Source organism: Monopterus albus, unplaced genomic scaffold (assembly GCF_001952655.1).
Source record: "Monopterus albus unplaced genomic scaffold, M_albus_1.0 scaffold189.1, whole genome shotgun sequence".
NCBI lineage: Eukaryota > Metazoa > Chordata > Actinopteri > Synbranchiformes > Synbranchidae > Monopterus > Monopterus albus.
The window spans coordinates 153270-177602 of NW_018128069.1; the positions used below are offsets into that span (position 1 = coordinate 153270).

General features: G+C 44.4%; 1 protein-coding gene and 1 non-coding gene across 2 annotated transcripts in view; both read right to left on the minus strand.

Annotated features, from left to right (window-relative positions):
- The window catches only part of nek11 (NIMA-related kinase 11), a 52574-nt gene extending 33214 nt beyond the window's left edge, over nt 1–19360 (minus strand). Inside the window, exons 1-8 of the mRNA XM_020617390.1 lie at nt 19100–19360; nt 17566–17722; nt 6996–7161; nt 4331–4449; nt 4043–4107; nt 2922–3048; nt 1237–1386; nt 680–758 (exon numbers count right to left, since the gene is read on the minus strand). Coding sequence (XP_020473046.1) covers nt 680–758; nt 1237–1386; nt 2922–3048; nt 4043–4107; nt 4331–4449; nt 6996–7161; nt 17566–17702 — 843 coding nt within the window. The 5' untranslated portion in view covers nt 17703–17722; nt 19100–19360. The remainder of the gene's footprint in view (nt 1–679; nt 759–1236; nt 1387–2921; nt 3049–4042; nt 4108–4330; nt 4450–6995; nt 7162–17565; nt 17723–19099) is intronic.
- On the minus strand, nt 11307–11377 carry trnag-gcc (transfer RNA glycine (anticodon GCC)). Its single transcript has one exon. It is a non-coding gene; the product is annotated as a tRNA-Gly (tRNA).
- Nucleotides 19361–24333: the final 4973 nt, after the last annotated feature.

Here is a 24333-nt window from a genome sequence, read left to right on the forward strand (position 1 = left end):
ATTTAGCAGAGTCATTTAAATACATCTGGAGGGGATGTTTAAACTGGTCAGTCCCAACCTCAGTCAAATTTAACTAGTTTTGATATAGACAGTTGACTAGACTGTCTACATAAAATTAGCTGTTGCATGACTGAGTTGACAGCTAAAAATGAACTGCTCATTCTATCACCACTACATATTTTTTGTGTGTATTTCCAACAAGTATTGAGGTCAACTCCAGTTCACCTAGAAGATTAGAATGAATCCTTTGACAAATATAAATATCCACAACAAAGGCCACACAAGTCTGGCCAGTTGTTGGTAAACTGCTCATCTCTGGACCAGACTGACAGCCATAATATAAATGCAGCATGTGCAGCATGGAGATACACACCATAAATATAGATGTCCTTGCTCCTGCAGATGACCTTTGTCCCTCACATGACAAACCAAACTGTCATCATTGCAAACTAGCATGAAACCAGATCAAGGGGTCCTCGAACACAGCAGCAGCACTTTGCGATCTCTGAGACTCCTCTGTGACTGTGATGTGTGAAATGAGCTGGTCAGTCTGATTTCTAAGTTTCAGCCTGAGCAGCAGGAGTGGAGCACACCTACTTTATGTGGTTTCACCCTTACTGAATTAAATCTTAGCAGACACCAATGCATTTGTGTGTGAAGAGTAACTGGAGCGTCCAACCTGCATGTTCTCCTTCATGAACTTGGTCTTGAGAATCTCTGCAGCCGATGGTCTGGATGACGGTTGTTTCTGCAGCATTCTGCCTCAGAAAAACGAACAAACAGCAGCTCAGTGTACAGGGAAACACTGAGGGAAACTGCAAGGCCAGAATTCAAACACACTACATGTTGCATCGGTTTGGGGTTTTAGTGGAAACTGTACAGGTCCAGGGGGTGAAGGAGGCCCCTGGAGCGCCCCTGCAGCATACCCAAAAAAAGAGATGCAAAATGATTCAAGTGAGATGTAAAATGACAAACTACAGGAGTTGCAAAACAACTTGAGAGACACAAAACTACCAAGAGTCACTTTTACACTTGCTCCTATGTAGAGGGGTGGTGGGGCCCGCTGTCTGCTAATCCGTCCATGATGTGAGGACATGGGCACTATGAGGTCAGAGGCTAAGCACCAGCCGTAATTCTGCACATCCTCGGTATGAACGAATCAGTTCCATGTGAGTTGTCTGTAACAGGATAAACCATCAGGGGCTTCACAGTGAAGTCAGCTGGGCTCCTCCTCACCTCTGCATGACTGAGTTCAGGTCCGGAGTGTATGCAGCAGGCAGCGCCGGGCTTTCTCCCTCCACGATCTTCATCACCACAGACAGGAAGCTTGGACCCTGGAAGGCATGGGTCAAACAGCACATCTCATAGAGGAGGCAGCCCAGGGCCCTGCCGCACAACACAGGTACCAAAGGACTTCATCACCACTTTCATAACAGTGTAGCGATGACATGAATCTGCAAGAAGAACTGATCGGGTTAGGAGCATTACAAAGTATTGGTGTGGTCGCCTCATCCTTCACTCTGTCGATCCAGCTTCTGTACTCTGTTTCCTGTTTAATCATCCCTCAGTGACATGACTTGATCTCAGAGAAAGCGTCTGATTTGTTGTCCTGTCAGGACACTCTCATTTCTGTTTCAATCTGCTCCTCCCCTCTCAGGGACACAGCAGAAATCAGACTTGTCTCATCAGACTCTCAGATGTTCCACCAAGGTGGAAGAAACATCTGCAGAAAACATGACTTCGAACTCATATGCATGAATCTACAGGAGGGTTCAGTCCCTTTGCCTGTAAAATCAGTGACTCTTCCACTGTAGAAAGTACAAGTCACTGAGTCCAGTTCTGAGACTGGTCAACTGACTACTGATGGCAACCTGCAACTGATGAATTTGCTTTCCTTCCTGCAACAACAACAACTAAACAAACAGCCCATCTATCCTCCCTCTGTATGTGTCAACAGGTCCAATACCCGAGTGGAACAGGATGGACCTAAGCGCATGTGGAATCAGGTGTGTTCTGACGTGAGAGGAGAAAAGAAGTGTGAACACCAGAGCTCCCTGCAATGACCAGAAAGGGACACAAACCGACCACCAAGAAACACAAGAGACACGAAGAAACCACAACGAAATGCAAACCAACCACTAAAGTGCAGAATAACCAACAAACTCTACCTGATATTTCATGTTATTTGCTGTTATTTCTTCATGCTCTCTAGAAGAATCATATGTATGTTTTGCAGCTGACATTCAGTCACATCTGAATGAGGCTTAGACCCCAGAGACAGAGAGCATCCAGCCTGGTGAAGCTCAAACTGTCTCAGCCTGTTAAACCTTCAAACTAGTGAAATTTCTGGGGAATTAAAACCAAACATAGTTTCAGTTAAATTTATGTCCCATGACTGAGGATCATACCTGTGACAAAACCAATGGCTTTATGTCACTGCTACAAAATAAATAACAAATACAGTAGGATCTTGACAATGAAACATCTGATGGAGAGAAATAAATGTGCCAGACAGCTCTTCTGTGTCCAGACACTATTAAAGTACACGGGGTGACATGTTCCCTCACGACCATGAACATACACTGCTGTACTCTGACTCCATCCTACACTCACCGTCCTGCTGCCACTAGTACTCACTATGGACCAAATGTGGAAGAGTCCCCAACAGATGCACTGCTTCCTCCTGTTTGTTTGCTAGAAACTACAGTGAGCAGCTGTTTCAAGGAACTGCTGAGACTTTTAAAAAAATGAAACATTACATTTGTGAGATGTTTTTAAAGCTCTACATCCTCGGAGCCAGTGGGCTTGGAGCTGAGGGCCACAGACAGTGGAGGGAAGTCAGAACGATCAACGTACTCTTGGATCTGGTGTTTGTGGGATTTGTCATAGAGAATCAAACTACAGAATAACATCGGTGTTACCAGATGTCAGACTTGGAGTCGTAGCCCTGGTGGGTCAGCACCTCTGGACTCATGTAGTACAGAGTCCCAGTGAAGGTGGTGGCCAGGTCACATGATCCCATCAGCAGGCAGGAAACTCCAAAATCACCTGGAAACAGATCGTGGGCCATTACAACCTGATTCTTGTTAGAACAACACAGAGATGTGTCTTGTTAATGAGATTCCTTTATTTTGTGCACTAATGAGAAAGTTGCAGCAAACTGGAGTAGGAATAATGTGATGTCTCGTAACAGCAGGAAAAGTGTGAAGAGATTTCATGGTAAAAACAAGCAAATATTTTGGTAGCACATCACCAACTCTTCCTAATTATAATCAGTAACACGGTTTCTAACTGCAGCTGTAATCAGATTTTAGCGTGATGAATGCATTAGTGAACAGCTAAGTCGTCTGTGGGCACAGAGGTGGAGGAAGAGGAGCAGTGCAGAAACACATCAACAATGACAATATGCAGGATGGAATTATAAAACACTAAGTCTTCATAGGAGAAGTTGGAACAGTTGCGGGGGGACTAAGGGTGTTAACAGTTCTTCTTTGTCTGCAATACCTTATTATACTGTACATTATATGGTTTATACACAGTAATAGCTATTCACATTTTTGCTGTGCTGGGCAAAGCAACACTGGAGTAGATATTTGGAAAATGTGACCTGTGCGAGATGCAAGTCGAAACAGATCAGGACTCATCAACTGCAAACATTAAAATCCACAGGAGGTGTCAGACCGTCTGAGTCAGGTGGAGGGAGACACATATTCACAGTTTACCAACATGTAGCTTGTCTCCCTGCTGTGCATCTCTGCTCTGTGTGTACAGCTGGTGATCAGCAAACTAAAAGCTGCCAGCAGAGAGTTTTGGTTCAAGTCCAAAACTGCAGACGGCAGCAGCAACAACAATCTGCTCAGTTCACACTCAAGCTCAATCTGGTGAAGAGGAGCTCGGCTCTTTCCTGCCGGAATGTGTGCTCCTCATTAACTGGAGGTTTATGTTCATTGTTGTTAATGCGAAGGATGTGACAGTATGTTGAGTAAGATTTCAAACAAACACAAACAAAGTCCCATGAGCCCTTGCAGCAGAGGAAACTCACCAATTTTAACAAGGTTTCGTTTCAGAAAGATGTTCTTGGACTTCAGATCTCTGTGGAGGATCCGCCTGCAGAAACCAGCGCAGCAGTCAAAGAAATGTGAATAAATAAAAAAAATAAAAAATTATTGTTTGATTGATTTATCATGTGATGTGGAGCTGTTGGACAGTCAGACTGGATGACCTTTGACCTCCAACCAGCTACTGTAACACTCTGAGGGTGGACAAAAGAAAAAAGAAAAAACCTGAGGCAGGGGAGGAGTGCATGTTGGCATGGCAAACGTATCCCCACCTGTCATGCATGTAGTGAAGGCCGAGCAGCAGCTGGATGAGCCAGTCGATGACCTGGATTTCGGGGAGGCTTCTCCCAGCTCGTCTAAACTCCTCCAGTTTACAGTCCAGATCCCGGTCCTGGGGGGTGGAGGTGGGCGGTTATAGGTGTGAAACTGGCCTACAGGATCTGGCCTGTCCCCCTTTCATTCAAACCAACCAGCGGTGGAAACTACAAACCTACATTTGTTGTACTGGCTGCCCTGTATTTACCTGACAGATACAATACTGTCGTTATCAGTTAAGACTTTTACAGTACGAAGAGTTTATCAGCACCGTGCTTTGTTGGACATCAAACTGCCCAACAGTGACAAAACAGGTTGAACTGAGATGACTTGTTATTTTTGACCCACAGTGAAAACAATCATTAGTTAGTCCCATGTAAAAACATACAAAACAGCTAAAATCAGCTCCGGTGTTATAACAGTCACAGGTCTTTTGTTTGCACTGAGTACTCCGACTACTGACTACTTTTACTTGTAGCAGCAGCTGACATTGCCAGGGTGATCAAGAATCCGACTTATTACGACCTGCACAGCTGCTCACCAGCATGGCCGCATCACCCAGGTCGTCCTTATTCTTAATCTGAGCCACAGGCCTCTGGCTGGATCAGTGAGCACAGCACCAGACTGAATCTAAGAGCAGACCTGGACAAAGCTGGAACAAACTCGTGAAACACAACAATGAGTCAGCATACAGGGAGGAAGTCAGACTACTGACGTCATGGTGCAACGACAACAGTCTGTCTCTTAACATCAACAAAACGAAGGTGAGTACTGTGCACTTCAGAAAGTCCCAACCAGTTCACAGTCCTCTACAGATAGACAGCTCTTTGGTAGAACATGAACCAGACACAACATTTCTCAGCGCACAAATTACAAAGGATCTAACCACATCACATCACAAAAAGCCCAGCAACACCTCTACTTCCTGTGATGACTGAAGAAAGTAACCCCCACCACATGCTCTCACCACCTCCTACATAGAGAGAGTGCTATGGAAACTGTGCCTCTGCTGATTGGAAAAGAGAGGAGAGGATCACAGGCTCCATTCTTCCATCACTGGACGACACCTTTACCGACAGAAGGCACTAGGCATCACTTAGAGAGATACCACGGTATCAGAGCCTGCTCATCCAGACCATGTAGCACCTCTTCCACAGGCTGTCAGGCTAAACAGTAAGGCTCCCTGAACTTCAGACAGTAAAAGCCGTAAATTCTGGCTGCTCGTCCTTCAAGACATAACACTTTTTACTGGGGTGTTGTTCCTAGACAGTTTATCTGTTTTTATATTTACCATAGATCTTATCCTTACCAGAATTCTTGAAGTAAGGAGATTTGGTTTCACTGTGTACTTCGTACATGGATGAAATGACAGTAAAGGTTGAGCCTTCTTGTGTTTGTGCACAGCACTTTGCAGTATCCCTTTAAAAGCATCTTAGAGCTTCTTTCTTTTGGCACTTTGTTTTTCTTCATACTTACAGCCAGACCTGACTCCTCTGTTCAGTTTAATAACCTGCAGTGTGCCCCACAACTCTGAAGGGGATTGTGGGTAATGGTCTGACTATAAACAAAAGCTCTGAGGGGTCTCTGAGTGCACACATGTTTTTACCCAAGAGACTTTCTGAATGTCTATGAGAAATCAGTGTTTGCTGTAATTTAATGGTCAGACACCACCCAGCGACGTGTCTGATGCTCTGTGGATTGTTCTGCAGGAGGGAGAGGGGGAGTTAACGCTTCAGAGTCTAAGCGATGGGTGGGGTGAAGGGGAACAGAGCAGCAGCAGGGGGAGGAGAGCTGGATAATGAGGGGGGACCACCGCCAGATGACGTGGTTGATGAGAAGAGAGGGGGAGAGGAGCACAAGGCTGGAGATGGAGGCAGGGAGAGATTCATTAGTGGAGAGGAGTTGCTGAAGACCTGACTTGTTGTAATCTAGACAGCAGCCGGGGGGGCGGGGAGGTCCAGTTTCATCACGGCTTCATTTTCTCTTGAGGTGAAGAAATGAGGTTAAAGCAGCAGCAGTGAGCAGAGAGGCAGCGTGCACTACTCTCATACCCACAGACTTACTCTTGCAGTGAAGGTAACCCTTACTCCTCTCTCTGAGACGAGCTAATGAGACACTCGTGTGTTTCTGCACATTAATACGCCCCTCTAGGAGCATCCTCATGCTTCTCTCTGCATGCACTTACTATGTAAAAACAACTGAGCCATTGTTATTATTACTGCAGTGTAAAATGGCTGCCACGATGTCATGCTGGCAATAAATCCAGACTGAAGTAAAAAAAACAAACATCATTATAGAAAATATGACATTTAAAAGCTTAAGTACCATTTCCTCAGGCTGCACATGTTTTTAATGACACCTGTAGTCAGATGTTTCATATTTACATTTTATGTCACATTATTATAAATCAAAATAAAATAAACATAACCAAGATGAGGAAGGCTCTTTAGACTGAGAAGTGCACATCTGCCTGTAATGACTAGGTGACTAAACGGTGGAGTCTCCTCTAGTTTACTTTTCACTTTTCCAACCAATGCTGAACTGAGCCGACTCACATTTCAGGGTGAAGGGGGACATGACTTTCTAAGCAGAACGATGTCCCGAGCACTGTACTGCTGTTACCTGGCAGTACTCGGTGATGATGCAGAAGGCGTCTCTCTCCAGGAAGCTGTGGTAGAAGGTGAGGATGGCTGGGTGGTGCAGCTGAGACAGCAGCTGGGCTTCCTGCGCAGCTTGGACTGTCTCATCGGGCCGAAGGTTGCCCAGAGGAATCTGCTTCAACACCTTCCTGCAGGACACAGAGGGCAGAGGTTAAGGAGGGCGGCGAGACCAGTGAGGGTTCCCACAGCTATGTTCTGTGTGTCAGCATGGCCTAAGAAAGTTAAACAGTGTTAACGGTTTAGTTCAAGGTACAACTGTATCACCATATGAACTCTGTCCTGGTGGCTGATACTTCTGTGATCCATCACATTACATGGACTCAGATGATGTGTCTGTTGTGGGGGTCCACAGCTGTTTCATCAGTGCCACTGTCTCACCACTTCGGGGGATATTTACTAAACCTGCCACAAATCACCCTCAGGTGCACAAAATATTGTGGCACTGGCAGATTTCCAGTTTACCAACACTAATGAAGTAACTGAGCACAGTCGCAGCTGTGCTCATGTGGATGCACTTCCGCTTATATGAACCTGGTGCCTGTACTACACACGTGACCGAGATATAGCTGAGAATAAATCTGTGTTCTCCACTCCCTTATTGTGCATCCATGAATGGAACAAATTAAAAAACATACTGCATGAGACCAAATGCCAACTTCCTGTGGTGCTGCTTTTCTTCTTTCTCTCTGCCACAAACCAGACTGGGACTCCTTGATAAAAAAAAAAAAAAAAAAACTCCTGCAGTTTCACTGTTTAGTGCCAAAAAATGGGCCTCAGAACCTCAGTCAATATGTCGCTTTGTGTTCTGGCACTTTGAGGAACCAGGTCACCAGCGTGAGCTGACAGAGGGTAGCCGTCTGTTCGACGAGTCCACAGCCTGGCAGCAGTTCCCAGTCTGTTCACTGCTTTGATTCTTTGTTGAAACCAAAGAGCTGCTGGAAAATCTAATTTACAGCCTGAATTAATAATCTACAGCTAAAAAATCCATTTCATCCACTTCATTCACTCCTCCCTGAGAGGCGCTTTCTTTTTTACTTTGCAGCGAGAAGCTCTTCACCCAGCCAGGAGTGCCGACTCTGTTGCTGAGCAACCGCAGCGACAGTCTGTTTGGAGTGTGACTGATTAAAGCCGAGAAGTTCCTGAGAGCAGAAACACACAAGCTGGGCCGTCAACAGCTCAGAGTGAGCTGGAAACCTGCACACACGGAGCATCGTGTCCCACAGCAGGAGACTCCTGGCTGCTGGAGGTCAAGCCCGACGAGCCCGGCAGAAGAACCAGAACACGCAGACAGAAAGAAGACACAGCTCCTACAGCATGTGAACATGTGATGTCTGCCCAGTATTAGAGGTTTTGGCTTGGTGTTACATGCTGTGGTCTGGAGGCCATGAATGCAGCCAATGAGTGAAGATGGAACATGCTCTGGTATCCAACAACTCGTACCACACGTTATTCCATGTTCATGGCTACACGAACATAAGATTGTCATCAATAAGATTGTTTGAGTGGAGTTTTTTGAAGGAAAGTGTTTGTGAACGGACATTTCAGCTCTCATGACCAGACTACGAACCTTCAGGTGTGCAGCTCTACTCCTCTAACATTGTCCTGACAGGAACATGTGACAGCTCAGCAGTGCTGTCGCAGGTGATGGCAGAAGATGAACAAACTCAGCTGTTCTGCTGGTCCCACTCTAAAATATCGGCGCATTAAAAAGTCGCAATTATCTATAAGCTGAAACTGACAAAAATATTTGGTCTCCACAATTCAACAACTGAAATAAATTGCAATAAAGAGAAATGACAATGACTGGCAGCCTACTGTAGACTTCATATTTGGTGTCAAGACCTTTGGAGGAAACACCTGCTGTCAGGTGCTTCCTACAGACTTTGATAGGATTCCTGCACCACTCCACTGGCAGACTGGCCCACTGCTCCCTCAGACATGAAGGGGGCCTTCTTCCACCAGTTCGTCTCTCCACAGGCGCTCTGCTGACTTCCTGGTTCTGCGCTCAAATTCAATCTTCAAACAAAACAACACATTAGACATTGTAAGATACAGACGGTCCCAGATTAGAGGAGCCTCCTGACTGACTAAGTGGAAATCCAAACAGCAGGGTCACTGATCAATCAGCTGATCATTGTCCTGATGATCTTTTTATTCCCTAGGTCACTGAATGGTTTCATGAGGACGACACAGGGGTTTGGACACAGCAAGGGGATCTGGTTTGGAAGGAGGATGTTTCCTACCTCCAGCAGAGGAGGCACGGCCTTGACAAGGCTCTGGGTGGTGGTCTGTCCTTTCAGCTGTCACCTAGTTGTATTTGGCCTTACTAACCTTGTAACAAAATGATCACCCCTGATAAATGAATTCTGCTCTGAATCCTTTGAGCTGCACTCACTTGTCTGTCAGGCAAACATGAGGATGACCAGACAGCTGCACTGAAACCAGCAGGCTTCATTGAACAACCAAAATAAGGGGAAGCAAACTATCTGCGCCTCTCTCAGCACACCGTCCCTGCCCCCCTCTGACTTGAACACCAATTATAGAATAGATGGGGAGGTGGGGGAGCTGGTGAGGTGAAGACGTTTGTCTCAGTGTTGAAATTGTTCTGGGAGACAGACAAAACCAAATTAGAACTTTCTGGTAAATTTCAACTAGTGTGTTTGTAAAAAATTCAATTTTCAAACAAAACAACACATTAGACATTGTAAGATACAGACGGTCCCAGATTAGAGGAGCCTCCTGACTGAGTAAGTGGAAATCCAAACAGCAGGGTCACTGATCAATCAGCTGATCATTGTCCTGATGATCTTTTTATTCCCTAGGTCACTGAATGGTTTCATGAGGACGACACAGGGGTTTGGACACAGCAAGGGGATCTGGTTTGGAAGGAGGATGTTTCCTCCCTCCAGCAGAGGAGGCACGGCCTTGACAAGGCTCTGGGTGGTGGTCTGTCCTTTCAGCTGTCACCTAGTTGTATTTGGCCTTACTAACCTTGTAACAAAATGATCACCCCTGATAAATGAATTCTGCTCTGAATCCTTTGAGCTGCACTCACTTGTCTGTCAGGCAAACATGAGGATGACCAGACAGCTGCACTGAAACCAGCAGGCTTCATTGAACAACCAAAATAAGGGGAAGCAAACTATCTGCGCCTCTCTCAGCACACCGTCCCTGCCCCCCTCTGACTTGAACACCAATTATAGAATAGATGGGGAGGTGGGGGAGCTGGTGAGGTGAAGACGTTTGTCTCAGTGTGTCCCTAAGGCTTGGTGTCTCAGCAGGAGTCCAGCTCTGTAGTCTCACTGAGATTTCTGTCACTGGTGGCTCCGCACAACTTGTGTTGTTTATTGAGGAGTAGATCTGCCTAAAAGCTGAGCACGAAGTGAATATACCAGCCCGCCACCCTGACACAACACACAGTGGGATGTGAGGGTGTCAGCAGGGTGGGCGGGGACGAGCGGCAGTGATCAATCACTCAGCAGCGTGCTTACACAGTTGGTGACAAGTTCACACGAAACGCTCACATCCAGCTCTGAGTGGATTTTCTGAAGGGTGCAAAATGTTTGAGGCTCTGAGGTCTCCCCCTGGGGGAGCCAAGCTGGAAATCTAAGTGCACAAGTATAAAAAGGGGAGGGATATTGTGGTTTAGTGTCATTAAACTTTATGAGCCAGGTCCAGTAAAACACTGACCACTTTCTACTGTTACTTAAATGTAGGGACAGTGGAGGAAAACAAGACCATGAAGAAGGGAGAGGAGAAATAAATGATACTGGTTTTGTATTTTTGTCAGTACTGGTTGTAGTACTGGAGAAAATATTGCAGACATGCTGTTACACAAAATACTTGGGAAGACAGTTTAAAACACAGCATAGTTCAAAGTATGATGGAGGAGAATAGACAGAACCAACAGGGGCCAGTACCACGAGGAGCTCTAACACAGCACACACAGCCCACTTACTTGGATAGTCTATGGGAACCAGTGGGAGCCAAAGACACATTTTGTTTTGCACTAGACAACAAACTTTTTCTGATGATCAAGGATAACGATAAGGATAATCACCTTTACTGGCCAAGTATGTTACATAAAAGGAATTTGTTTCTGGTACATCTGCGGCGCCAACTCAACCGCTAGCTCTAACCATCGGTGGTTCAGTGTCTTGTCCAAGGAAACTTCGATATGTGGACTGCAGGCACCGAGATTCGAACCTTCAACCTTCCGGTTGGGAGACGACTGCTCTACCCACCACACAAATGTCACCTCCCAAAAGCATACTGCATTGGACAGGAATCAAACCCAGGCCTCCCGCATGGCAGGCGAGAATTCTACCACTGAACCACCAATGCTCATATCTAAAACCTAAAACAGATTTATGAAGAATTACACTGCAGATGTGTTCCTGGCTGCCCATGAAAACGTGCGTTTGGCTTGTGGATGGCTGACATTTACAATGCCGGTGTTAACCCACCTCTGCCGAAGCTAAGCCACGATTGGCCTGACTAATGGGAAGCAAAGAAGCCTACTGTAAAAAAAAAGTTTCCTACGATATTTAATGACTGAATTGCAACATCAGCTTTAAACAAATCAACAAATTATGTCCCAGCAGGCTTTGCAACAGCTGCAGTCTGCATCTTTGTTCAGTGTGCAGTTAAAAACAGAAAGGCCAGGTGCACACAGGTCGACAAAGGTCGGGTAGCCTCAGAGGAGTCGCTTCACTGACACTTGCTCACATGTCTGTGCACAGCTCATTTAGATTAGGGATGTTTAGTTATGTAACTGCTGACAAGGCAAACATGGCCAAAAGTATGTGGACAGGTGAAGACTCCAGCCAGTGTAACATGATTCTGCTAGAACAATCACGAGTCTGACATTTTATTGACTGAACAATCAATTATTAAAAAACTTTATTGATAAAGAAGATAACTGTTGCAGCCCTGTAGTTCTGTGTGATTGAAAATCCCATGCCGAGGGTTTCTGTCTGTTCATGCTCGAAAACTGAAGCAGTACAAAACACTTCACAACAAATGAGCGCAGTATGAACTGAAATGGTTCAGGGACAGTATTTATCAGACGTCACAGAGAAGGAACGCACTTCTAATATTCTGCTCCTGCTTTTAGGAGTAAAGGTCAGAGCCTTGTATTGACGTGCCCAACACAGGAAAGCCCTCCTGTCTCCAGCTCCAGAGGAGTCCTGACTGCTCAGGAGACATCAGACCAAGAGGTGTGCAGCTTCTGAGCAGGAGGTGTTGTACACTTACTGACAGTGAGCTAATGAGAAGATACCGCACAGACAAAAACAGTAGTTTGGTGACACATCTGGTGCAGGATGCAGCTGTTCCATCAGCAAGAGGAACATTAGCTGCCGCCACAGGCAGAACAAATCAAACTGATCATGGGAATCAATAAAAAAACAACTTGCTTTTAATTTGGTATTTATGATCATTTTTGTACTTCGATTTGTTTGTAAGGCACCTTGGACTCAGCTTTGCTGTTTTAAATGTGCTATATAAGTACACCTTATTATTATTATAATGAAATGATGTAGATCTAAGTGGACTAAACTGCGACTTCTAGGGCAAATTTAGTCTCATTATCAGGCTACTTGAAACAAACATTTCAATGACTGCAAAATGTTTGCAGGTTGGTCAGGGTGTTCTCGGTAAGCAGCAGCTGATCCCCGCTAACAAAAAACATGCTATGATAAATCTTCCTGTCTCAGGGTTTCCCAGGTGAAAATTCGGTTACCAGTGAAGAAGGAGCCACCTCCTGCATCTGTGGGCAGACAAGTGCTGAAATGCTCACAAAGCTCCTTCCTCTGGTTTTTGCAGCTCACTGACAAAGTGAGATGTGGAAGCTGGGATAAAAGTGAACAGCGCTGCTCTCCTGTCGCCATGGATACCACATGCTGACAGGCAGCCGGCATCACAGCACATCAGAAACCTCCTAAATACAGACCTGCCGCTCTTATCGTTCTGGTTTTGTTCTCTGAAGCCTCTGTTGTTTTTGTTTTTACCCCAATGGGTTTCATAGCCTGTCAGGTAAGAGGAGCAGCTCGCTGCTTCACGACTGACACAAACTTGACATGACACACAGACAAAAAACAAAGTTGCAAAGCTCAGGTTTTGTTTGTGAATCACAGAGATTTATGAGCTAATGCTGACACACTGATCGAGGCACCATATCTAAATCTGGCAGACCAGGAGAGACAGGGCTGAGACCTGTCAGATGGTGAAAGGGCAGAGATGACAGCTCCAAACACAGACTCACCATCTGTCTTCTGCCAACACAAAGACCCCTCATGGTCCAGCTCCAGAGGCAGAAAACAGTTCTTCAGTGGTAGCAATGCCCACTCAGTGCCCTTGAGCAGCATGCCCACAGTCTCTTGACTGCGGGTCCAAATAGTTCAGGAAGGATCGATTGCTTTACTAAACCGCACTGTCCCTGCATGTGTCAGACACTAACCGGTGTCTCTGGGCACACAGAGTGTGAATCAGTCAAACTGTACTGGTACACATACTGTGACCAAGTGCTGGTGATCACTCAGTCTTAACTGAGTGTGTGCAGACAAAGCAACACTCCTACAGCATGTGCATACAGAAACATTAGAAACCTCATGCAAACCTCGTGTCAAATGGAGTCACGGGAGGAAATTAAAGTCAGGCTGAAATTTCCAACATTAGATTGGTTTCCCACTTACAAGGCATCAAGGATGTGGTCACAGCAGGGGGAGGTCCTCAGCACCACACTGTCATTACAGCCTTATCATTGAGCCATCCAGTGCTATACCACATACCCTGTAGAGGGTCGGAGTCGAGAGCTGGACCGCAGACAGGTCACCAGTCTATGACAGGACTAGCAGAGATTACCAATATACTAGTGTTCAGGTGGTGCTTAATGTGAATTTGCCTGTTAACACTGAACTAACACACAATAAAAGGATGTGCAATAAGGTGCACACTGGCTCATAAAGAGATAGAAATACAATTTATGAGGTGTCATAGTATTTGTAGAAGTAAAACAAGTTGCTGAACAGCAGCAAAATTACCGTTTAGAGGTGAATTTTTCTGTGACTCTTATTCTGGAGTTTCCATAACTGTCTATTTCTTAGCACATGCCGCTACTGACAGACGTCATCGGAGCTGGCAGGCTGCACATCCACAGAGTCAGAGACATTACAAGCTAAAACTACAGAAAACCCCTCACAAAAACCATGTCAGCAAACCCCTGCTGTCTGATGTCTGCACATGTTCAGAGCCCTGACACGCTTTCCCTGCCGCAAACCACTCCACTACTTCTCTGTAATGCCACCGATTTCCACTGAACGCTACGACTCTGCTCCCTGTCAGCTGTTACCAGTGAAACTCTGAGCCTGCATCAGACTGATCACAGAGCTGGACAAACAAACAGCAACAGAGTGCGAGGTCATCTTCCTGCAGCTCGGAGCAGAGTGAACAGCTGGTCCAGAACTAGCAGCGTTCTGTCACCAAGACCTCCAGCACTTTTTCCACTCACTACTTTTGTTTTAGGCACAAAAAACAACTTTTTGTGTTGCTCTTCTGTTGTAAGAATCCTATTGAATTACTTATGATTATGTAATTATTCTTTTTTATTTTGTTAAACATTTGAATGCTACAAAGACTGTAGCTGCTGTTTAATTTTCTCTCAAGTCTATTAACTGGCTTATCATTGCAACTTTATTCTGCGTTTCTCTGAAGGCAATATAAATGCATGTGACAGAACTTCCTTCACATTTCTTTTCATTTTATGATTTTCTTGTCTGACTGAAGAAGAACAGAACAAATTCCCAGAATCCTCTCTGCCCACAGAAATTGAACCATGGTCTTCGTCCCCTGATAGCTCCTGCAGCGAAGCACCAAGGACGCCTGACAACAGCCAAGAGACAGATCGGAGGCTGCAGCTGCATCAGAGACACTGTCAGGAGATAATGAGGAGGAGGAGGGTGCACCTGAGGATGAGCAGAAATCCAGGCCAAGATCAAAGTACACGTAGTATAACTGGAAGTATACGGTAGTATTGTGCATTCATACACTGGAGCAGTGAGTCCAACATTCTGGTGGTAAAATATTTGTGAAATAATTCAGAAAAGGATCAAAGATCAGTCTCAGCCCTGACAGGTCTCCCCGTGTCTGCAGCACCAACACTTAAACACACACTCTGTCTGCACAGTCCAGACTCCGGCTGCAGACGTACAGCAGCACCAGGAGCTGAGAAATCCTCTGACAGTAAAACACATGAGCAGGGAGGCAGCAGTAGCCTGTTGTTATCTCTCACTGAAACCTCAGTAGTTCCTGTCATCCAGAGTCAGACAGCTGAGACACAGCAGAGTGTGTGTGCTCTGGATGGGCTGAAAGAGGCGACAGAACCGAGAGAGGAGGAGACACACAGAGGTGTTTGTCAGACACCCTAAGCTGAACCTGTATTTGTATACAAATGGTGTCACCATTTGGCTTCATGTACTTATTCACATCGAACATGTCTGGGTCCTGATGCTCCCAGCTGCACCACAGGGCTGAGGTCTCAGTCGCGCCCTGACGGGTGGAAACTGTTTGCATCAACACGTCAGAGGGACAAGATGCAGCAGGTGCATCGCTGGTGCTGAATGTTTCAGCAGCAGTCAGTCTGGTGTGGGGGGTGTGGTAACTTGATTCTGACCTGAAGATGTCTGCTTCCCGCTCTGCTTCACTGAGCTCAGATCAGCTCTGAGAGGTCCTGTTACAGACACAGAACCTCAGGAACATACTTGAATGTGCAGTACCAGCACGTGTTTGTGAGCAGGCCGATGCTGCCACCTGCTGACGCTCTGCACTACTGCCTCCACCAGCCACCGGGTGCAGACCAGGGTGAGCTTCAGTGTCCCACATGTTGCTCTCCGACCACCTCTGTCCTTTACTCATGTTTTCTGAGTTCATTTCTTTATTAAAAGTCCATTAATTACCCATGTGACTCATTCATCAAAGTAACTACATGACTAAAGGTCTACATTCCCTCTGCACAAATTGTCGGAAATGTGTCACAAGAACAAATATATGTCTATAAATACAAGATCTACAATACAGGCAAGTACGATATTTAGTCCTGATCCATCAAAAATGTAGGATGAATTTTCATTTTACAATTAAAAAGTAGCAGACTTTCTTCTCCTTCATTCCCATTTCTTCACAGTGAGATGTGATGAGGCAGGAAACTGTCAAACTAAAATCTGAACGACTACTGAGACTCCAGCCGCTGAGGAGGATGATAAGACGTGGTCAAAACTTTTGGGCAAAAAACAAGTGGACCTTTTTTAGCAACTGATTTTTCCAAGGTGCAGAGAGAGAAACTAGTCTGAATCATACAGTATATAACATGTGTTTAACAGGTAGGAGTTTGTGAATGTGCTTTAAGTCGGATGCACTTTGAATCTGAACTGAAAACAAAACATCTTCCTTTTCACCATAAATCTCCCACATTAACGTTTCTTTAACACTAGACAAACCTGGGCCTCATCAAGAGCTTCCAGGGATTCGACACCCAACAGAGGACATCTCCAGTGCAGCTATTCACATGAAAATAAGACCACACACTGAAATTAACTCAAAGCTGCGCAACTGAACAAGTCATAATAATAATAAACAAGCCATAATAATAGTCATAATATTCCAACTTATCGATACAAATGTTATGTGTGCATTACATTGGAGTAAATAAAGCAGTGAACATGCAGCAGGACAAAGCCCTGCACCAGGCAAGTCCACTGACCGGCCCCCTCACCAGTGCTAATAGAAATCACCTTGGTTAGAACGCGTTGCTCTTAGTGCACCCAGGCCTTTACACACCGTCGGCTGTCTCCATGGTCTGGCGGCCCCTGGCTGATCTCCTAGCCCCCAAAGGTTCCCACTGGGATTGTTTACAGTGGTGCTCAGGCCTCTGCTCCTCTGGCTCGTGTTCTCACTGCCTGGTCAGGCAATTGGACAGCAGCTCCGGTGTGTGGCCCACTGACAGTGTGGCAGCAATGTGCACTCACCTAGCTGGCTCTAATTAGCGCAGGTAAGAGACTAACTAGTGGACTGTGTTCAATATGTTTTCCTGATCATTCTTTCTATTGATGAAAACATTGTGGTTTGCTCCTCTGTGCAGCCTTTGTGGCTGAACGCCAGTCTGGTCCTTACGTCATGTAAACAGCTGCACAGGAAACGTGAAACAAAAACAGTTTCTACATGTTGGACACCGACTTCCCCCACTGTAAACATGAGATCTGTTGTTTTTTTTTTCTTTTTATTATTTTACATTTCACCTTTGTTTTTCTTACTGTCTCACTGTAAAGCACTTTGAATAGTAAAAGATCCAAAATGGCAAAAACACTTTAGTATTGCACATGAAGACATACAACAAATCAACCCAGCATCAGTCTGACGGGCTGCTGCATTCCCAAGAAATGACACACACACATTGGAAACACCTGAACTCAGCCTTCAGGTAAAAACACTCAGTTAATTCTCAGACAAAATACAAGTGCTGGAGTGAATCTACTCACAGCTGCTCTCCGTCTGCAGCTCTGGTGTCCTCGACCAGATAAACTGACCCAAAACTGCCTCGGCCCAGACTCTGCAGGATGTTGTATCGCTTAGCAACCAAAGGCTGACCTGACACCGCCTCCTGGAACCTGGGCATCCTGTTAGCTCACCTGAGGACTGAGGACAGGTTGACCATGAGCTCCACTTGACCTGAATACACAGTCCTAATACAACACTTCTCCTTCTCCCTGCTCTTATTGCTGCTGTTCATCTTGCTTGTGTCTCGTGCAGCTTGTACAGTATGTAGGCTACTCTTTTAATAATGTATTAGTGTTGTTATTGTTTATGTTTTTAAGCTGTTGTGGTGCAGAAAGAAGTGAATTTTCTCCTATAATAACAGCACATAGCTGTAAATCTACTGCAGGGTCAATAGTCTATCAGATTATCTCGCATTAAAATTACAATATACTGCCTTCATATGATCAGACATAGTGAAAGTCTGCTCCTATTCACAGAGAGCAGCTCTGCAACAGGATCAGCCTCAGACATCAGACAGCCAGTGGCCAGGGACGCAGCCACTTATGATGTGCTTGTACTTTGAATATTTTCTTCCATACTTCTACTGCACTACATATCAGAAGGAAATATGACTTTTTACTGAACTACTTTACTGGTCACATCAGGATTTTACATTAAAACATGAGATAAACTTGAGACATTTTCTCTCTACACTTCTCACGTGGTCTCATTTCAATCAATGTCTGCTTGAAGCTGAAAGAGAAGATGATGCAACATGACCAGATCTGAGGGAAATCCCACCAGCGAAAATAGATTTTGTATCAGAACCTTCTAAGAGAAGCAGCTGTAACCGTAAAATGTCACTGAAGCTTTGATCACTCAGGATCAATACTCTGATCATGTCAAAGGGAATAACACAGACCGAACATCCACGGAGGAACCTTTCTACAAAACAAGTGCTTTAATACATTAAGTATGCTCCTGATAATACTTCTGTGCTTTTACTTAATAAGAATCTTAAACAAAATATTACTTGTAATGGAATATTTTCACATTCTGGTTTTAGTACCTGTACTTAAGGATCTGACTAATTCTTCCACATTTACAGGCAACACAGGCCTAAACTGTCTTAAACCTGAGCTAATGACAGGTTTGCTGTGACCATCACCTACTTATCCTCTAGTCATTATGTCACACTAGGTCTTCACTTCCTTCAGTGAAACTGACAGTACACTGGCTTGTTCATGTTACAAAATTAATGTCTGATACATATTCAACTATACTGAAAAATAACGACTTAAATTAATCTTCTACATCTATACAAGGTAGCCTAATACTGTCCGTATTTTGAAATACCTCAATTTATATAAATGGCTTTTTTTTTTTTTGGTATGAGCGGATTCTATGTTTTAATTTAGGCAAATTGATGCTGCTGTCCGACAATGGAGCTAAGGGGTATTTCCAGTCACATTTTTAAGAGTTAAGCCTGCCAGTTGTTCATCAGACAGAAGGTAGATACAGTTCACGGAAGTGTACCGTTAATGCGCTGCTTCCGTCCGCTAGTCAGCTCGGTGTTCGCTGTGGATGGAATGAAACTGGCGGGAGAAAGACAGGAAAAGCGCTGCAGACGCTGTGTCCGATAATAGACGCACGGTTGAAATATTTTAGTAACAGCGGGAGAAAAGTTCCCGCCTGGTCTTTTGTTTATTACGCATTAGGTTAATAAACAACAGGCGCGATGTCGTTTACCTGCACAGGACTTCCTTGTTTGATACGGTTTCCACGGAGACAGAAGACAGGCCAACACCCCCCTATCTCCCCCCGCGCGCGCTAATTACACCTCAAGTCACGACGTCTCGATTTTTGACAGTTTTAAACAATTTAGGTGTTTATGGTAGACAGTGCGTAAAAGCAAAGTGAATACTTAGGGCACAATACTGAATACCTGAAATTTAAATACAGTAGCATAGAATTTAGTGCACAGAAATATTTGTCTTTGAAAACATCGTTCTGATTTTATGTGGCCTGGATTGAATTCTCATGGCAGATGTCAGAAACAGAGAAGTGCAGCATCATCATATAAGGACTTGATTTAGTTAAAGTAGCAACATCAGTGATGTGAGGTTTATAGTTAAAGTATCCAAAGTACCAGTACTCATCCTGCAGATCGGCCCATGTCACATTAATGTCTCTGATACTACTGGATCCTACTGATTGATACGTTACTGCAGGCTTTTTCAAAGTGTGAGGCGCACCTCCCCTGGGGGGCGCCAGAGTACATCAGGGGAGGCGCGAAACATTTTTGTAAAGGAGAAGAAAAGAAAGCTAAATTGGTGCTAATAAATGTGACGGAGAATGGATCGATTTGTGGTATGTACAGCAACAGAGAAGAAAGAACCTGGCGGAAGAAAAAAGAGAAAGTATGATGATGATTATTTAAAATTTGGATTTTCATGGATTGGTTCTGAAGATGCACCCGATCCACAGTGTGTGATTTGCAAAGTCGTACTAGCTAATGACAGCATGAGACCATGTAAACTCCGGCGTCACATTGAGACAAAACACCCGAGTTTAGTGACCGAGCCAAGGGAGTTTTTTGAGATGAAGCTGAGTGAACTTAACTCACAGAAAAAAACAATTAAGACTTTAAGAAAAGCAAGCACCGCTCAAGGCTACAGGTAGAGGATGATTTACGTTTGTTCCTCTCTTCGGCGCATCCCCGTATCAGCCGCCTATGCGCATCAAAGACACAAACTCATTGTTCCCACTGAAATAGAGGTGAGCTTCCCCGCTAACTTTCATACAAATGTTAATGTGTTAAATGTGTTGAAATGTTAAAAGGTGTTAGAACTGTTAAACATGTTCATAAAATTGCAGCAACTCCTGCTAAAAGTGTATACGTAATTTAAGTATAATTTAAGTTCATACATAATAAAACAAATTCGTAGCAATACTGGCTGTGTTTTTTATCTATTTATTTTTTTAGGGTGGGGGGGGGGGGGGGTGCGCATGTATTCATGCTGTCTGAGGGGAGGCTCACAGGCCTAGACTTTGAAAACCCCTGCGTTACTGTGTTCATCACTTTAATGCTGCAGCTGGTAAAGGTGGAGCTGATGTTAACGACCTTATATACTTATACTGTGAAGTACTTTACATCCTGCTGGGTAGCTGGTGGATTTCTGACCAGGATCAATAGAGTATGATGATTCTACTGTGTTTGGTTTGATTCATCTGATTCTGAAAAGGAACTGAAGTTATCAGATACATGTAAAAAGTACAAGGTTTGTCTCTGACATGAAGTGAAGTCATAGTATGAAGTAGGAGGGCATGTAAATACTCAAGTAAAGTATAAATACCTCCAGAGTGTACTTCAGCGCTCAGGTAAATGTACTCACTTTTCACTGAGTCTGAACAGAATCCATGGTCCTGCTCACGGTGAGATGTGAAGATGCTACAACAGTTTTACAAATACTTTGATATTTGCACATGACCAAAACAGAAGGTTTGTCCACCATTTTGACTCGAGTTATCACACACACACACATCAAGGCGGAGCATGATGTTCTTCTCTGTATCTTGACATACTGTATAACAGTGTTTATCCCGATGTTTCAGGTGTGCTCACTGTAGTTCAGATCACCTGGTTTGTTTGCCTTTGACCCCAGACTCAGCTCACTTGATGTGTGTTAAAATACTGAGAGGAACAATCAGCAAAACTACACAATACTAGAAAATGAATGTGTACATTTCCTCACAGTACACCTGCTAGTTGAGATATTTCAGTGTGAACAAATCCAGCCAGATTATAATCAACCAGAACCAAGAATGTGTTGCTGGACTGTGTGTGCGGTGTTTGCCCTCTACAGGCATGAGCTCTTGTGTTTGTGCTGGTGAACTCTGCACACCCTCAGCTGCAGATGTAGTTTAATCCAATCACATTAGCTCCAGAGAAGGAGCTATGAGTCATATTTCCCATCAGGCCCTGCCCTCCCTTCATCACGCCAGCACACAGAGCACACACTCTGCAGAGAGCTTCATATCATGGTAGCTCTGTTTCACCTGCAGCTGCCATTTCCTTCCTGACCAACCATCTAATGCTTCTGCATAAGCCAACTACTGTACAATATGCAGAATGTTTGTACTGTGAAAGGCCCACAATGACCAACTGCTTCATAACCTTACAATAAAAACACGCCAGTCTTTGTTGTTTCCATTTTAGGCAACTAGTACAATTAGTTAAATGGTTCATAAGTTAAACTTAAGTGTTTTCTTCCAGTGTCATGTCTCAGTTGTGTCCAGACCATTTCATCCGTGGTGTGATACTTGTAGTTTATTTCATTCTTTATTTTGTATCTGTATGTCCACATCTGGTTACATTTCTTTCTTGATATATTTTGACAGATGTACACGTTGTTTGACGACAGAATCAGAACAGGTCTTTTTAGGCTGCATTCATACAAGCCTGAAATTAGACTAGGACAGAAATGGTGTAATGAGCCTTTAATTTACAGCATGCAACAAATCACAGCTTGTAGTTTAAACACACTTTAAACAATGTAGGAAAACAACACAAGTCATGTGAGCTCTGTGTGATGTGATGTATACAGCACTGTGGACATCTACAGTTTAACAGAATCATTTCATGTGTCCGCCCACCAGTCCAACATTAGGACGCACCTTTTCTTCAGCCTTCCTTCACTGGCACATCAGCACACAGCAGGTGAACGGACCCATCTGTTCTTCAACAGAACATTAAGGCACTATGGAGAAAAACCTGAACAGTCTACTGGGACTGTCCTGTTTCAAAAACAGGGTTACTTCATGTTTTAGCTCCAGTGCTGATACAGAACTATGAACAAATGTCAGGAACCCAAACACAAAATGTAAAATTAGTTAAAGAGAGAAAGAAGAAAATACACATGCACCAGGAGGTTGGTGATCTTCTACACCAGCGTCAATACAACTTTCAAAGAGCCTGTTAGTTTTATTCTTTGTTTCTGTAAAGCACTTTGTAACTTTGTTTTTTAAAGGTGCCATATTTTGTATATCCAATATTCCATTCACATAACAAAAAACATTCCTGCAATGTCCATCCATGATCGTATACACTGTAGTACGACACCGCATCAGTAGAGAGCAGCATACTACATCTCCCGGTGGACAAACAGCATTACATTGAGCCACTTTGCATCAGTGAGAACAGCATCATTAAGCATAAGAAAATACACACATACCGAAATAAACAATGTAAACAGCCTGGTTCTGTCCAGCTTGGAGCCAGAGTCAATGTGTGGTCAAAGGTGGCATGAGTTTCTATCATCAGCAGAGTTGAGCTCAAACACAAACAGGGCCAAACTCTGACTGATGGACTGGCTGATTCTGGCTCCAGGCAAAGCTTCCAGGCAGGAATACAAAACCCAGCCTTAGAGTACAAAAATCAACAGACACACCAATAAACAATATCCAGAACCGACAGTGGACAATCACTTATGGAAAACCTTGGTGTATCAAAAGTTCAACAATACAAATACAACATTTCAAAACAAATCAAAGCACACAGCCTAAATTTTAAAAGACCAAAATGATGTTTGATACTGAACAAGTCCTTCCGCTACTGATGTGCATGAAGCTCAGGCTGGATCAGTCCACCGTGGGTCGCTGCAGTGGTACTGACATTTAAGAAGTTTTATCAGTGTACCTTTAAAGGAAATGAAACTTCCATCTGTCAAACTGGTCCAGACCCAAAATAAAATACAGTGAAGCAGCAAAAACACAGCATATGTGAACATCCTGCACCATCGACAACAGAGCAAAGTGAAACACAGCAACGTTTGGCTCTGCCGCTGAAACCAGGCATTACTCTGTGAAGACTGCAGCACACTGTGTGACTCTGGGCCGGGTTGGACAACAGTCGACAGGACAGAAACGGTGCGAAATCTTTGGCTGTCATGCCGTAAACAGTAGTCACACCATCACTCTGTAATGAGACCCGGCCACCACCTTCAGCCACACGTCACAAGTGAAAGACTTAACCGATGCCAAAGTAAGAGCCCCAAACCCTCCTGAGTCAGACTAGATCCAAATTATTTTCACATAAGGTACCGTCGTGCACACAGGTGGGTTTGGTTTGTAAAGTGTGGATCTACTGGTGCCACGCTGGCCCCTGAGAAAACCAGCCTGTTGTTCTCATCAGCTCAAAATGTAGTAAGCCGTGCTGCACGAACCACTGTGCTCGCAAATACCTGAAATACTGCGAGGAAGCATCAGGTCATGTAGTAAAATTAGCTTAGGGAGGCAGCAGCAGCACTGGAAAAGTTACAAGGTCTGTGTTCAAATGAACTTGAACTAATTTCATGAATTATTTACATTTTGTAAATTTGATTTTGTGGAGAGAGTGACGGTGCTCCTGTCCTCCGGTCAGATCACGTCTTTATTGTTGTTAAAAGTTACTTTATGCTCGGTGGTTCCAGTAACTCTAAAATTCTAAGTTCTTGTTCTACTTACATCTCACGCTACAACTAACAGTTACTTCCATTATTGATTAATCTGCCAATTATTTTTCAATGAAGTGACTAAATGTTCTGTCTATAAAAATTCAAGTAAAAATAAATACAAATGTCTGTTTAAATTTCCGGGCGCAGCCTTAGAGATAGGGTGAGGAGCTCAGTCACCCGGGAGGAGCTCAGAGTAGAACCGCTGCTCCTCCACATCGAGAGGAACCAGCTGAGGTGGCTCGGGCATCTAAGTCGGATGCCTCCTGGGCGCCTTCC